Source organism: Phodopus roborovskii, unplaced genomic scaffold, assembly GCF_943737965.1.
Source record: "Phodopus roborovskii unplaced genomic scaffold, PHOROB, whole genome shotgun sequence".
Lineage (NCBI taxonomy): Eukaryota > Metazoa > Chordata > Mammalia > Rodentia > Cricetidae > Phodopus > Phodopus roborovskii.
Genome location: NW_026126525.1, coordinates 29,476,499 through 29,494,101, shown reverse-complemented (window position 1 = coordinate 29,494,101; position 17,603 = coordinate 29,476,499). Strand labels below are relative to the sequence as shown.

The following is a 17,603-nucleotide window of genomic DNA, read 5'->3' as shown; positions in this document are numbered from 1 at the left end:
AGAGTTACACATCTCCCAGAGCTGTGACCCTTCCTCGGCCATGAAGACCCTGTTCATGTCTAAAGAGTCTTGTACGATCATAAGCCTCCACTTTCTCCTTTTCTGTTGGAAGAAGGTTAAAAATTAAAGAGGGGGGGTCACAGGACCAAGCACTGTGACCCCCTTTCCCATATGAATCACCGTGAGACAAGAATATGAGATTATCACCATTGCTGAAGGGTGCAAAACAAGAGGTGGCTTGGTGTCACTGTGAGTGGTCAACAAGCACATCAAGTGACTGAGGAAACCTTCCACACTGTGTAAGAGAGAGACAGGGTGCTTGCTTGGTGTCCACCTACAAGCTGAAGAAGCACACGAGTAAAGGCTTGTCTTTGCCACTGCCTCCCATTAGAAAAGAGAGAACGGAAGGAGTCAGAGTATCCCTCGCTCACTTTAGTCTGCAACTCTAACAACCAGCACTGTGACTATCTTGTCTTTATTTACAATAATCATGGTTCCAGCAGGGAAAAGATGACTCACTAAAGTTGGAGCACTGCAAATCACTGGCACAGGCAGAGTTTCCTAACACCAGCAAGGGTTAGTGCAATGGTCTGGGGCCAGGAGCTGTTAACATCTAAGCTTAAAAAGGAAAGAGGTGATTTCTGGAACTTAGGGAGAGCCATTCAGGGAAGGTTGCTGCACAGGAGCCATGGCCTGTCACAGTATGATGCACCCAATCTCTGCAACTTGGCAGATAGGAAAATGAGGTGATCGCTAGCTCTGTCCTGCATTCTGATCTCCTATGGGCGGCTTCCCTGGGGTGAGCAGAACAGAAGTCAGGGATGTGGTCACTGCTGAAAGAGGGACAAGAGAAGAGTTGGGGCACAGGCATGTGACAACTAACTGTGGAGAAGTAAATGAGGACCAGCCAACACACAACTGTGTGCCTCCTACCCAATGAAGCCCCAACAAATGCTTGTTGAGGGAGGAAACACGACAGGCATGTGAGTAGATGGCCTAACTAATGATAGCTTAAAATCTGGTAGGAGTCTTTATAACTCAGAATCAGCAAATGCGGCCATGGCACATTTTGTGGATTGCTGTTTATATTTGTCTTGGGGGACTTTTGCAAGAGAACACAATTGAGATAGGACCAAAGTCAGTTACTCAGTTACCACCTATGGGGGGAAAAAGCAAACATAATTTCCACTCAAGTGAAAGTCACTGTCATGGATTTCTTGAGCCAGAATAAGAAATGATCTCAATATTAAGGCGTCCATACATAGATTAACTTGCTGACTTGTTTATCTCCCTCCAATACAATGTAAATTTCCACGAGGCCAAGGGTTCATTTGTATTTTATTTGCAACTGTCTCCTTAGTCTGCACATGGGGACACCCAGGCACCTGCTGAATAAGTGAGTGAAATATACAGAGAATGACTTAGGCACCACTAGGAATACAGCTGTCCCTGGCAAATGAGAAAGGAAAGCCATCACCACAGTGCTCTCCTCCCAGCTCAGGGAGCTGTGTAAGGGTGGAAGCTTCTCTGCCTCCCACACTACTTCTCCCTCAGAGCAACAAAGTCTACACAGGCTAATCCGTATTTACATTCTTCCCATATAATAGAAAAGTGTCAGCAAAAGGGATAACACGCTCACAAGCAGATTGACTTGACAACTTTAGAGTTTCACTCTTAGGACAGAAAAACTCAAGGAAATACCAACAGATAAAAACAGGTTGACCTAAGTGAGCAGGAATAACAAAAAGCCACAAAATAACTGCTGAAAGAATATCAAAGCCATGCCTTCCAACTGATGGGATGCTTATCATCTTTAGTATTTGGTACACTCACCAAGACCCATGGGATAAGAGATTAACAAATATCAAAAGCAACTTACAGCTGCGACATTACAGCTGTTTTGATTTTTGTGTATAATAAAGTGACACTAATGATAAGGATTTTCAAGTGAATGGAATAATAAGTATTATTTCTATGTTCTAGTCACATACTAGACTCCTGGAGAGAAAAGTAAATGAACTCACCACTATACTGGCTGAATGAAGTACAAGTGCTCCAGACACTGGCAGTAACATGACAAGGCATTTTCAGAAATATTTTTCACTTAGTAAAGTGCCTGCCACATATGCACAGGGACCTGAGTTCAATTCTTATAACTGGTGTTTAAAAAAAAAAAAAGGTGGGCATGATGCCCAAGTGCTTGCAATCCCAACACTGGGGAGTGAAGAAAGCAGGAGGATGCCTGGAGCTCGCTGACTGGCCAGCCTATCTACTCTACAAGCTCTAAGCCAATGACAGACAACAGACACTGTCTCCGAAAACAAGGCATCTTATTCCTGAAGAATGACATTGAGGTTGACCTCTACAAGCAAGCAATAGTACACACACACATACACACACACACACACACACACACACACACACACACACACACCTTCATTTGAGGATATTCATTTACTCTACAACTCAAACCTATAGGAATCTAGACTACTAGGGGAAATAGTCCTACATTTGAGATATGATCTTTAATCTCAAGCCATCTACACACATAAAGAATTTTTATTTCCTTGCATTGGGTATTTCTGCTGAAGCTTGGTCACAGGTCAGTACTCCTGAGAAAGACCAAATACCAATGCATTGATTTCCTAACTTTAACCTATCAATCACAAGTAAGGACCTTCCCTGAAACATAGTAGAAGATTTGAATGGGGTGATAAGAAGTCAGCATGATTTCTGGAGAATCTTATAGAAGCTAAGTCAAGGATGATATTAACACCTTCTCCGGACAGATAAAATGAGAAGCCAACTGTTTGAAGGAGGTAGAAGAAAGTGACAGTTGCCTATCAAAAGCACACCAAAATTTGGCATGTATTTCATATATCAAAAGGTCATCACATCTGATACTCTTTTAACTAACCAATATTTTCTTGCTAGCTATTTGGTATCTTTACTATTGCTGTTGTTGTTGTTTTGGTTTTTTGAGAAAGGGTTTCTGTGTAGCCCTGGCTATCCTGGAACTCACTCTGTAGACCAGATTGGCCTCAAACTCACAGAGATCCACCTGCCTCTGCTACTCGAGTGCTGGGATTAAAGGCATGTATCAACAACACCTGCCACCTGATATCTTTAAGCAACACCTTCTAACCTACAAATTTTAGAGTCATTCCAACAGTATATCAGTTAAAATTTTATAGTTTTAAATATACTTCACTGAATCCATATATCCTCCTGCCTTTCAACTAGACTGCGTAGTAGTATGTCAACACACATTTAGTGAAAGCAATCACAGTCCAAAATAAAGATCATTCAAGTCCATTCTTCCAACACAAAATGTAGTTAAATAGTATCTGCGGCCTCAGAGAATTGGGTTAGAAACTATACTGTTTATAGTCCCACTGTAATCTTTTAAAATTAAATTTTAAATGTTATTAAGTAACTATTTTCTGTAGGTTAGAAAACAAACACTTTTCCTTTATTTGAATAGTGTGGTATATAATAGATGATACAAAATAGTGAAACACAAGAAAAATATGTTTGACCTAATAATGGTTTTCTACATTTACTTTGCTAAACTTATTCTGGTTATTAAATTAGGTTGCAGTTCCCATGTACACACTAAATGACAGCAGAAGCATGGTCTAACAGCACAATTATAAAACAAAATATAATAATAAAAATAGGATAAGTCCCCAAAGAACACTTAAAAAGTAACTGTAAATTATTATTCATTATAACAGAAAATGGAAAACTCTCATATTAGTGTAGTTATCAAAGGATAAATCAGGTCAAGGGAAAAACAAATTTATCTTAAAGTGCCCTGGAAACTGTGGGCAGCGGAGTTTATGCAAGCAGTGACTGAGTTAGGATAAAGAGAATCACCATAATGAACCTAGTGGTTCCAAGACTCTGAATACACTCCCTTTCCTTGTCTTTCTGCGCATAAGCGTGAATCCACAGAGAAGTTAATCCAAAAAGATATAAGGGGAATTCCTGGAAATTAAACATAAATGAGATGAGAATCCAGCTCCAAAAAACAAACAAAAAGCACTTTGGCATTTTATGAGATTTCGTTTTAAGCAAAGGAGCACTTCATTTATTTACATAATTATTTATTTTTGAGGTCCTTCACACATAGTGTATATAGTAGAAGAACTTTTTTGGTCTCCACTTCATAAATTCTACTTGTCCTTCACAAATCACTTCATAGTCACTGCTAACATTTACTGAGCTCTTTCTAAGAGCCAGGTATGCCCCAAGCTCCATGTATCATCAAATCCTCACATGAATTATGTAATGTAAGTGTAACTATTATTTCTCTTTTGTGGATGAAGAGGCCATGACACACAGCTCCCTTAGCCTGCTTTTCCAGCCACTGCCTCAAAGGAAGAGGTCCACATCTTACTCTCCAGAACAAGGAATGTCATCTCACTTGGAGACAGGGTCTTTGTGAAGATAATTAAGGGTCTTGAGGGGAAGCTCTTATCTTAGCTTGTGTGGATGAACCCTGAGTTCAATGGCAGCATCCTTATGGAACAGAAAAGAGGAAGAGCTGCAGTCAGTCAGGGATTCTCATGATGGCAGAGGCAGGAACTGGAGAAACGCGGGCCCAAGACAAAGGAACAGAAATAATAGAAAACTAGCAAAGGGAAAAATGAATTTTCCCCTTAGAGTCCTGGAAACCAGACAACCCTACAGACTCTTGGACTTTCAGCCTTCAGAACTGTGGGAGAAGACACTTCTGTTATTTAAGCCACCCAGCAGGTGGCGATTTGTTAAAGCAACCCAAGAAAACCAATGCAACCACCAAATATGTTGCCACAGTCTGAGACACTTAAGCATCTCTTGGTGACCATTTTTTTTTCGATAGTGCAGGGCATAAGGCCAGCACTATGCCACTGACTCATATCCACAGTCCACACAAGCATCCCATAGTTTAACCCACAAGAAAGATCAAATCCTGCTTCTCTTTCTGTGTACCATGAAAGCACCTTCTGAACCTGACTGCCAAATTCTGCACACACCCACAGTCCTTTATTTCTAGGGCTCAACACTCACTGCTTCCGCTCTACCTCAAATCAGTGGCGGTGCCGCATCTTGCAATTAAAATAACAGGTGCTTGCCTGAAACATATTGTTCTTGTGTTTCACACACAATGTAAACAGTGTATAAAAGACATACTCAAATTATCATGAGTAACATGTGATGTGGTGGCACTTGAAAAACGAGATGTATTCTACTATTACTATTCTGAAAAGCTCCTAACATTTCAATTCAAAAAGTAATTGAAGTTGTATGTGAATCGGTACTTAGCACATAGGTTGAAGCTCTCCAAATACACATTGAGTACTTCACATGACCATGAGCTTCTCTGGGTTGCTCGACTGTTATGGAAAATTATTTCTGTCTTATTGAATAGTCCCTGTTTGTCCCTCCACATCTCGTCCTCCACCCCAGCACTGGGTCCTCATGTTGATGTGAAGAACCATCCAGAATGCCATTCATAATTGATTTAAATGAGATTTGGGACTTCTTAGCTGATGGTGTTTAATGAGATTTTGGATCTCATCCATCACACTGGATGCCTTTGTCCCCTGTTAGTGAGTGAATTCTCTAGCAGAGAGGATGATTGGAGAAGGGGGTTGGGGTATTTATTCCATGTCTTCTATCTCTGTCCTTTGGTCATAGCACAGCAGTCTTGTGACCCCCACCCACCCACTCACCCAAGCTATTATTTTCCAATTGCTTCGAGCCTTTTCTTCTCTTCAAGACTTTGTTAGTAGAAATACTCCCCGTCATCATGAGATCTTGGTAGTTCTCTTCTTCTAGTTGTCCTCTCCTTCTCCCATGCCTCCAGAAACAGTCTCACCAATAAACATTTCAGCTATCCCTTTGGGTACATTTTTTCCTTCTATCAGACCCTCACTGAGACAGCAATTGAGTGTCCTCCCAACAACATCAACTAATATATAGATAATTTAACTCTTCCCATAAATAAAATTTATCTGTATTTTAAAAATACATTAGTTTCAGAGACTATGACAGGTATGGGTCCTTTCTCCCCTAAAAACAACAAAAATAAAAGATAACAACAGGACGATTTGTTCCCCTTGGACACTTGTCCCTAGAATAACTTGGCTCTTATCATTGAATGATTTGGTTCCAAAGTACCTGTCATCACCATCAACGATGCACTCAGGGAAGGCGAGGCTACAGCCAAATAACAGGATATGTTGATAGCAACTGAGGCGTTGGAGGTACATAAAGAACTTGAGGAACTTCTCCACATCCATGGTTTTGACAATTGGCAAGATGGGTGCCAGGGTGCTGTGGTAGGGAAGAATCTGACACTGGCTGTGAGTAATGTTCATGCAGGCACCTGGGAAATGGAGACAGTTACATTTAGAAGTCACATAAGAAATCTATGTTTTCAAGCTTATGCATTATGACAGGTTAATGAGTCCATAATACAGCATATATTCCATATTACAGTGCAACCATAGTACAGACAACCACATAAGTATATGTGGGTATAACAATGAAATCAGTTTAGTAGTATTTATGAAGGGAGAGCTGGTGTTCACTGAGGAAATGTAGAAAACTCTCTCATAGAAAGCTGCTGTGGATCACTTACCTGAGAATAATAATATGTATCAGTGTGTTTAAATACCCATAATCGTTGACACTCCAGTATCACAGGAATTTATCTTAAGAAAATAATCATGGTTGTGAATTTAGATTTGTGTTTATGGACCATACATAGCTTGCTATTTTTCAAAGATAGAAGTCTAAGCCTTCAACAATGGAGATCAGTTTAAACTATATGAACAGGCAATGGAATATGTAATTCCAGGTATGTGAGATGCTTTAGAAGACTATTTAATCACATGGAATGATGGGCATAAGCTAGTAAGCAAAAACAGCACTTAGGAAAAGAAATCTGTCTACCTAAATACATACAATGCCACAAGGGTCTGCAGGGCAGATGACAGCATACTTTACAATCATTTCAGGGCCAACAACCTCTTATCTGTTCATAGTCAGCTCTGATAGGGAATATCACATCCATGGCCCAGCCAATTCTTCCACCCTGGAACTTGTATGCTTAGTCTAACACAAATCAAAGTATTGATATGGGTTTATGTAATGGGATTTAGGACACTTACTTTTCATTTTATTCTATACTCTTGAATTGGTTTAATAATCATACTTTTAACTTAAAGTTTGTTGTTTATGCAAGCTGTTATTTAAAGACAAACTCACAAGCTTCAGAAATACAATGAAACAGTTAACTTTCAATGGAAGAAAAGAAATGGGGGGGGGAGTTCAAAAAAATGGGAACATCTCTTCTGGGTATCAAAGAGAAATGATAATGTCCTCTCCAAATGTAAGGCTCACTCCATATTAACAAAACTAGCGTTGACAGACAATTCTGCCAGTTTAGCATGATGTCTCCACTGCCCTCTCCATCTGTAACTTGAAATGAATGTATTCTCTACTGTAGCGTTACCCACTCTTTCAGACATAGCTCAAGAGTCTACTTTGAAATCCCTCTTTATCTTCTTCCAAATACATTTCTTACCTCACTTTTCCAAACTACCCTGAAAGCTTTCCATAAACATAAACATACACACACATACATACATACATATACACACCACACACACACTCACACACACATACATACACACACCACACACATACACACACTACATACTTACACCACACACACATACACACACACTCACACACACCACAACACATACATACACATACCACAAACAGACATACACACACACACCACACACATACACACACTACATACACACACCACACACACATACATACACATACACACACACACACACACACACCACAACACATACATACCACACACAGACATACACACACACACACACACGCACACACGCACACACGCACACACACCACAACCTCAGCTCTTTCTCATAATAATCATTAGGTTCCTTAGGTAAAAGAGTCCTGTTCTCAAGAAGAGCACAATTATATCGTAAAATTCAAGTCTGTAACACTACAGCATGAATTTTCTTGTTATGACTGAAGAAGCTACAGCTTCCATAAATATGTAGTTAGAAAGACTATGGATAGACAGACAGACAAATAGGCAGACAAGTGACTTTCAGAAACATAGAAGGCCAGTAACAGGAATGAGGTTGATATCTAGGCACCCTGGCCTTTAGCAGTTTTTCACAGCACAGCAAACACTGAAGGACATTAAGGGGCTAGAACTTAATGTGTGGTGAATGAGAATAGAAGTTACAGTGGGGAAGACCCTGTTCTGATGGGGAAAACGTATATAAATTCTAGGTTGGCAGTTGGCGCCTAGGAGGGCAAGGCTGGCCGGTATGATGACCACAAGCTGCTTTACAATTGCAAGTGACATGGGAAACTGTAAAAGTTAAGGTTGGGCAAGGGCACTCAACAAACCTAGCAAAGAATCCACCCACAGCCAACAAATAGAAGAAGGAATTCTTTTCTAAGGCTACTAACTGCAACTCTTTATATGCAGACAATTGTGTTTATTTCTCATTATCCCTTCTGCCTCAACATGTGGGTCAAATATTACTTTTTCCTAGAATGCTCCATTGTCTTTGAAACACGTATTGTATGTGTACACATTCTCACCAACAGAAATTTATTTCCTAAGCCAGCAACATGCTGTGCACCATGAAAAGTCACCTCTCCTTGGGGATGAGGACCAGCCTTTTGAGAATGGATTCATTTATAGTTACTGCGACATCAAACTTGATTCTCAGAGGGTAGAGGAAAAGCAGGGGGCATTTTTCTTTCCTGAGAACTCACTCGTGCATCTCATGGAAATTAGAGGTCCCATGAGAACACATATAAAATACAGTGGATATATTTGGCCTTAGTGTTCCTTACAGATTATTATTTGATTATTATAGTTCCTCTTGAAGAATGGTTACTTCAAATGCAAAACCAGAGTGGAGAATTGGAAATGCAAACCTGAAAGAAGAAAACTGTTGCCTGATACAAGATGTTCCTGGTGAGCTGTTGGTTCTCACTGATGCCTCAATTCTAAAACATTGCTTCTAGTTAAAAATGATTCAATGACAGCTGTCAAAATTAGTCAGTTGCACTGACTAATAGAAGCATCCCATTCAAGAGGGTGCTAACTATGAAAGCACAGTGCACCTGATAGCTATCTATGTTCATGATTTGGGAGTTATACTTTCATAACCCAATACATTGGGGTTGTTCCTGATAGGATCTCATTGACTTGGATAGTAGGATTTCAGTGCTAGATTTAGAAACTAAAGATGGATAAAGACCCATGCTTGTCTTTCTGTGACTGTGTTACCTCACTCAGGATGGTTCCTTATAGTTCCATCCATTTGCCTGTGAATTTCAAGATTCCATTGTTTTTATTTCACTGAGTAGTACTTTATTGTGTAAATGTACCACATTTTCTCCATCTGTTCTTCAGTTGAGGGGCATCTAGGTTGCTTCCAGGTTCTGGCTATTACAAACAGCACTGCTATGAACATAGATGAACATAAGTCCTCATTATATGAATATGCATATTTTGGGTATATGTCCAGGAGTGGAATTGTTGGATCTTGAGGTAGACTGAGTCCCATTTTCCTGAGAAACCGCTATACTGATTTCCAAGTGGCTATACAAGTTTTCACTACCACCAGCAATGAAGGAGTGTTCCCTGTTCTCCACATCCTCTCTAGCATAGACTATCATTGCTGTTTTTTATTTTAGCCATACTGACATGAGCAAGATGGTATCTCGGAGTTGTTTTAATTCATATTTTCTTGATTACTAAGGATGTTGAACACTTTCTTAAGTGTCTTTCAGTCATTCTAGATTCCTTCATCCAGTAGCTGATGGAAGCAAAAGCAGACACCCACAACTAAACACCAAGCAGAACTCCTGGAATCCAGTTGCAGAGAGGGAGTGGGGATGAGCAAAGCAGTCAAGACCGTGCTATAGAAACTTACAGAAACAGCTGACCTGACCTAATGAGAACACACAGACCCTAATTGTAAAGCTGGGGAACCAGCATTGGATGGAAACAAGCCCTCTGATTGTGGGTTCCAGTTAGGAGGACTGGGCAGTCTATGGGACCTCTAACAGTGGAATCAGTATTTATCCCTAGTGCATGAACGGACTTTGGGAGCCCATTTCCCATGAAGGGATAATATTTTAGCCCAGATACACAGTGGAGGGCCTAGGCCCTCCCCCCAAATGATGTGACAAACTTTGATGATCCCCCAAGTAAGGCCTCACTGTCCTTGGAGAGTGGGTTGGGGGGCAGTGGGGGAAATGGGAGGGTGGGAGGGAGATAGAATGGGGGGATTGGTATGTAAGAGATGGGTCTTCCTTCCATAGGAGTTTCCCTTGTGTTCATTTGCAAAAGTGGTGCTGGGATACTTTTGTTTCTGTTTTTGGTTTCGATTTTTCAAAACAGAGTTTCTCTGTGTATCCCTGGCTATTCTGGATCACACTCCATAGACCAGGCTGGCAGAGAACTCACAAAGATCTGCCTGCCCCTGCCTCCTAAGTGCTGGGATTACGGGCATGTGACACCACTGGCCGGCATAAGTACTGTTTTATCGGGAATTAAGGAGAGTCAGAATTCTTATGTAGTTGCTTATTTTAACTGCAAAGTAAGAATAGATGGTTAACTTGTCTAAACTAGCATAGAAGAACTAAGGTTCTGTGTAAGTAGCCTTGAAATGATGATCTTCTGGGCTGGAGAGATGGCTCAGAGGTTAAGAGCATGGGCTGTTCTTCCCAAAGAACTCTAACCCCTGATGGGGTTTAAAATACCAGCACCCACATGATGGCTGCCAACTATCTGTAACTCCAGTTCCAGAGGATTCTACAACTCTTCTGTTCTCCAGAGACACCAGGTACATAGATTCAGCACAGGTATACTTGTAGTTAAAATACTCATATATATAGGATAAAAATAAATGAATCTAAAAAAATTAAGAATAAATTTTAAATGTTGATATTCATGATGTGCTTGTCTGGAAAGGAAATCTGAGAGTTTATGGGAGGGAAGAGTCCAGACTCACTTCCTAGACATCTGCCACTTGATTTTTCTATTTTAACAGTATTATTCCTTCTCATTTGAAATCATACACTGTCACATTTTAGATCAACGCAATGTGGTAATAGCGTGTCTCATTTTGACTTGCATTTATTTCAACAGTGCCTACTTTTACATAGTTCTTAATATTAAATAAAATCTGATTTTTAAATAAAAGCAAAAAGGAGACCAAACCACAGTAAATATGTAATGCTATATTGCTTGATAGGCAGCTGTTCAATTTAAAAAGAATGAAAAATCTGCTTTCTAGAAAATTTTGCTATCTGCTGTCTAATTAATACCCTACCAGGAAACCTAGGTGGAGCTTCCCATTGCCTTAATATAATCCCACATTTAATTAAAGGGCTACTAGTCTGAACTTCATCACATCAGGAGAGAAGATTGTATCAGAGACCATTGGTTTGCCCCAAATGCATTTTTAGCCATGGTTTTTGCCTAACAGGTCTCCTCTGGCAATGTGCCTGCACGTGTTTGCCCTGTCTCCAAGGCCTGCAGATCTGAAGTTAACAAACAAAGATTTTGTACACAGTCCTGCTCAGTGGCTTGGGGAGAGTCACAGCAGGATTGGCCTTGTCTCCAAAGTTTCCTTTAGCTCCTCTCAAGAAGTCTGTCTTTAATTTTGATGCTACTTCCCTTATGGTCTTCAGCCCTTTGTGTGGTGACATTGTTGTGAACATTCTCGCCTCCATTTCTGCCTGTGTATTTTTGTGGTCAGTATTGACTGAGCAACCACGGCCCTCCCAGTATTGTCCTCAGCCCATTCACAGGCATTAGTTCATTTGCTCTGCCTACAACTCATGATCTCCGATTCACAGCTGAGGAAACAAGGGAGCCGTTTCCCCGACAGCCCATAGAGCCAGTAAATTGCAAGGCTGGACTCTGACTCGATCTACCTAACCCCAGGCTCAAGCCCCATTCCATCAGCAGCTGTCTCCTAACCCAAGCATCTCCTAGCCTCATTTATATCAATTCCGCAGAGCCCCATGTTCCACGGGTCTGACTTCCACAGTGGTCTCTTTGCTCACATGATAAATCCCTATTGTATTCCTAGTGCATGCCAGGCACTTCTCTAGCCACGAATAAAATGCCAAGAAGCAAGCAAAGTCCCAGAATATAAATATAACGTGTCTGGTTTACAAGATGAGACACCCGCCCATGATCCTGATGCACAGAGGGAAACAAATAAGGAGCACACCTCACCAGGAAGAGATGCACACCTACAACCAGTCTATTCTTCTTAAGAATAAACCTAGGACTATTTATAGAATCCAAAGGAGTCTCTATATCAGTCCTAGCAATTAATTATGTAATTAATTAATCTGGGATGTTTCACATGAAGAGCTCTCATGCATTAATATCTGGCAACAGCAACCATCACAAAAGACTGTGGAGATTTGTGAAAACTTACACAAAAATACATCTGCAAGGACATCTGTCCAGAAGAAATTTCTTTAATCTTGGACTGGCTGTATCCTTATGTAGTCACCCTTGTATAGCTAATCACTGTAGTCAAAGATTATTATTACAAAATATGTAACCCCTATTTCAAACAAACGAAAAAGATTCCCCTTCTTTGGACACACATAGTTCACTATGGCAGGCATATTCCCATAGCAGGAATCTGCTATTCACAAATAAACTTAATATTTGTAGAAACTGTGATCATTATTTGAACTGACAACTTTAAAAGTAAAATTCCTCCTTTAAGAAATACATCAGGTGACTCATTGCTTAAGAGCTCTGACTGCCCTACCAGAGGACCCAGGTTCAACACCCAGGATCCACATAGCAGCTCACAACTGTCTGTAACTCCAGTTCCAAGAGACCCAACACTCTCACCCAGACATACATGCAGGCAAAATACCAATGTATATAAAGTTTTAAAATTTTTATAGGAGTTCATTTTTTAAAATAAAGAACTATACCAGAACTAAATATTCAAGTAACAAAAGTGTAAGATTCTGATCCAAAAGAAAAACTCTCTTTTTCTGTGAAGTTATATTCACATTCAAACATTTTCCTTTCTGTACACTGTCTTCATTGTTCCTATTATAACATTTAAGTGTGTCAACTCCTTGTATTTACCAAGGACTTGTAGTCATCCAATGAGATGATCAGAAGGAAGCAATTCCTTTCTTTCCACTGGCTTGATCATAGCAGCTAAACTGCTCTTGAGGGAGGAGGCACAGCAGAAGCCTGACTCAGAAAACTAACCTTTCCAGACAATGAACATCTCTCACAGGCATCCTATTAAGTGCTCCTGTGCCTTTTCATATTATGTCAATTATTATCTTCATTATAGCATCAATGGATAGAGGTATGTCTCAACATCATGAAGTTAGGTTCTGATAAATCCATTGAAAATTGCAAATATCAGCCAGGCCTGCAGGCACAGGTTGTCTCCCTAGCTACCCAGGAGACTGAAGCAAGAGAAACACAAGTTCAAGACCCACCTGGACTACAGAATGAGTTCAAGGCAAGCCTGCATAACTTAATGAGATCCTGTCTCAAAATAAGAAGTAAAAAATATAAAAAGAGGTCTCTGGAATAGTTCAGTAGTAGAGTATTTGTCTGGCATGTGTAGGGCCATAGAAATCCCTAGCAGTACAGAAAGAAAAGTAGAATCAGTTAAATGTATTCATTGTGTCTAATGTAGCAGTATGGAGCTAGCACCGGGTGTTTGCCTGTGTAATCAGATGGCTGACTGGGACTTGAGATTTTGCAACTGCCAAGAATCACAGGAGAACGTAGTACCTCTCTGCAAGACTGGAAGAGCATCAAAGTTCCAAACTCAAAGTAGAGCTTCCACTGCATGCATACAAAAGATATGGAAGCCAACCAACTATAAATTGGTTAGTAATTTATTCCCATTACCCTCCCATATGAGAGTAATAATTTTTCACTAGAATGTCACATTGAATAACCCAATAGTTATTTAATTAATACCAGATGAGACTAAATTAGACAAACCCTTGGCTTCAAAAGACTTTTAATTGATGCTGCTGACTGACAAATCTGCTGTTTTCAATAACCTGTTCCCTAGACATCTTGACAGTGTATGAGGTACCCCGTGCTGTTCCCTCCATATATCTATTTCTGCCTTCAACTACCCTCTGGACAGTAGCTCTGTGGTTGAGAAGGGAGCCACTCTCCTTCTCTCTAAAAAGCTACACTGTGATTCTTTATCATTCTCATTGTTAACATGAGACCTCCCCACAGTAAAGGGAAGAAGGAGGCTATTCTAAGCAAATTTAAAGGTGGGAGAAATATGAAATGATAAACACCATACAGTATAATGCTACAGAGTGCCTGGAGGATGATGAGGATGTGAAGGGTAGGTCTAAGTAACAACAGCAGGAGACTGTAAACTATTGGTCTCAGGCAAAAACTCGATGCTCTGGGTTTGAGAAAGAGGCCACTTACAACACTGGGAAACATCCGTCTCTTAAAACATTAGTAGTAATTACTTTTCTCTTTTCTGTGGCAGAATGTCTGATAAGAAGCAACTTGAGGAAAGAAGGGAGTGCTTGTCTAACATGTTTGAAGATCTGGGCTCAAATTTTGAGAAGAAACTGTCATCTGCAGCAACATGGATGAACCTGAAGAACACTGTGCTAAGTGAAATAAGCCAAGCACAAAGAGAAAATAAACATGATTTCACACACATGTGGAATCTAAACTTGTTAAACTATTAAGAACAGAATCATATTAGGGCTGGAGAGATGGCTCAGAGGATAAGAGCACTGTCTCCTCTTTCAGAGGACCAGATTTGACTCCTAGCATCCACATGGTGGCTAACACTTATGTGTTGTTTCTAGTCCAGAGTATCCTTCTGGCCTCCTGGGCACTAGGCACACACATGGTACACAGACATATGTGCAGACAAAACACTTTTACACACAAAATAATAATGCTTTTTTTCAATATTTTTAAAGGCCAAAGTAATACTGTAGTCACCAGGGGCTTAAGTGAGAGGAAGTGATTCCTAGGAGATGTTGGTTTTAAAGGGCATGAAATTTCAGTTAAATGGGAAGAATGAATGTGGAAGGTGTTTATTTACAACACTGTGAGTACAGGCCCTAATAATGTATTTTACACTTTGAAAATTGTTAAAAAGATACCTTGCACGTGTTCTCCTAAAAATAAACACTACCTGTCAAAAAAAGACCCAGATAATGTAACAATAACTTTTCATATAAAAGCAGTGGGATTTTGCATTGAGGAGGAAATGGGCTGAAAGTCCTCACCTATAGACCAATTAGATGGCAGGACTTAGAGTTTATTTCTGGCTGTATGACAAAGTCAGCCCAGGTCAGAAATACAGCAATTGAATGGAATGATGAAGGTCATCCTTTACACTCAATAACTTAGACGAAAGGGAACATTCTGCCAGAGTCATTTCTGAGAACAGCCAATTTGAAAGGGTTTTGTGTCCTCAGAAATTTAACAAGAGAGATGATATCTCAATTCTGAACATCTCTGACCAAAATGTAAGGGCAACTTTACTTGTAAAAGAAACATTACAAAAGTTTAAATCACATATAGAACCCCACACAATAATAGGGAGAAACTTTAATACCCTGCCTTCATTCAATGGACAGGTCATCTAGACAGAATTAAATACAGGAATAACGAAACTAACAGATGTTGTTATTCAAATGGACCTAACAGATATCTACAGAACATTTCACCTAAACACAAAAGAATATACCTTCTTCTCAGCACAGCATAGAATCTTCTTCAAAACTGATCATATACTTGGCCACAAAGCAAGTCCCAACAGATACCAAAAAAATAACTCCCTGCATTTTATCAGAGCACCATGGATTAAAGCTGGATTTCAACAATAGAAACAACAGAAAACCTACAAACTCAAGGAAAGTGAACAACTCTCTACTGAATTACTACTGGGTCAAGAAAGACATAGAGAAGTTAAAACTTCCTAGAATTCAATGACAATGAGTGCACAACATAGCCAAACTGATGGGACACAATGAAAGCAGTGCTAAGAGGGAAGTTCATAACACTATGTGCCTTCATGAAGAATTTGGAGAGACCTTATATTTGTGACTTAACAGCACACCTGAACACTTTGGAATAAAAAGAAACAGACACACGTAAGAGGAGTAGATGGCAGGAAATAATCAAATTGAGGAATAAAATCAATAAAATAGAAACAATACAAAGAATGAATGAAACTAAGAATTTGTTCTTTGAGAAAATCAATGAAAATAGATAAACCCTTACCCAAACTAATTAAAAAGCAGAGAGAAGATATCCAAATTATCAAAATCAGAAACAAAAAGAGGAACATAACTAACTGGGAGGAAATCTAGAGAATCATAAGGTCATACTTCAAAAACCTATACTTCACAAAATTGGAAAAATCTAAAAGAAATGTTTTTTTTTATTACTTAAAAAAAGCTGCATATTTATTTTACTTTCTGACTCTGTGCTTGTGCCTTCAACAGTTTCACAATAATTTTCTGCTCCTCATAAGGGAAACCCGCTTGATGCTGTCACGGACAGACATGCTCAGCACACATGGAGCCAACGTGGGCATTGCTGACATGCTTCTTTGTCTTACACAGTCTCATAAGGACTTTCATCTAACAGCACGAACCTCTCGAAGTCTGCCTGGGTACACAGGACATGCATATTTAGGTGCTTTCCCAACATTCTCGGTATAAAGATAAATAGTCTTGTTGCCAGGGGTTCAACACAACCTAGTTTTGTTAGAGGGTATATTGTAGGAAGCCTGCATGAGTATGTCAAACACTGGACCATTCTGAGTGCCTCTAAGCACCATCCCCTGAAGAGAAAAAGGAAGGGGCAAGAAATGGATTTCTTGATAGATACCACTTACTAAAATTAAGCCAAGATTAGAAAAACAGTTTAAATAGACCAACAACCCCTAAGGAAATAGAAGCAGTCATCAAAATCTCCTGACCTAAAAAAGCTGAAGACCAGATGGTTTTAATGCAGAATTCTACTAGACTTTCAAAGAAGAGCTAATACCAATACTCCTCAAATTATTCCACAAAATAGAAACAGAAGGAACATTGCCAAGTTCTTTCTATGTGGACACAGTCACCCTGATACCCAGACCACACACAAAAATTCAACAAAGGAAGAGAATCACAGACCAATTTCACTCATGAACACTAATGCAAAAATACTCAATAAAATACTGGCAAACTGAATCCAAGAACAAATAGAAAAGATCTTCCACCATGATCAAGTAGGTTTCATCCCAAAGATTCAGGGATGGTTCAACAAACAAAAATCTACCAGTGTAATTCACCATATAAACAAACTGAAAGAAAAAAACACATGATCATCTCACTAGATGCTGAAAAGGCCTTTGACAAAATCCAACACCCCTTCATAATAAAGGTCTTGGAGAGATCAGAGATACAAGGGATATACCTAAACATAATAAAGCAATATAAGGCAAGTCAATTACCAACATCAAATT

The 17,603-nt window shown here is 39.7% G+C and overlaps 1 protein-coding gene across 1 annotated transcript in view; it reads right to left on the bottom strand.

The window, feature by feature from the left end:
• Nucleotides 1-17,603, bottom strand: part of Corin (corin, serine peptidase) — a 196,252-nt gene that overhangs the window by 129,008 nt on the left and 49,641 nt on the right. Inside the window, 1 exon segment of the mRNA XM_051198201.1 lies at nucleotides 6,169-6,376. Coding sequence (XP_051054158.1) covers nucleotides 6,169-6,376 — 208 coding nt within the window.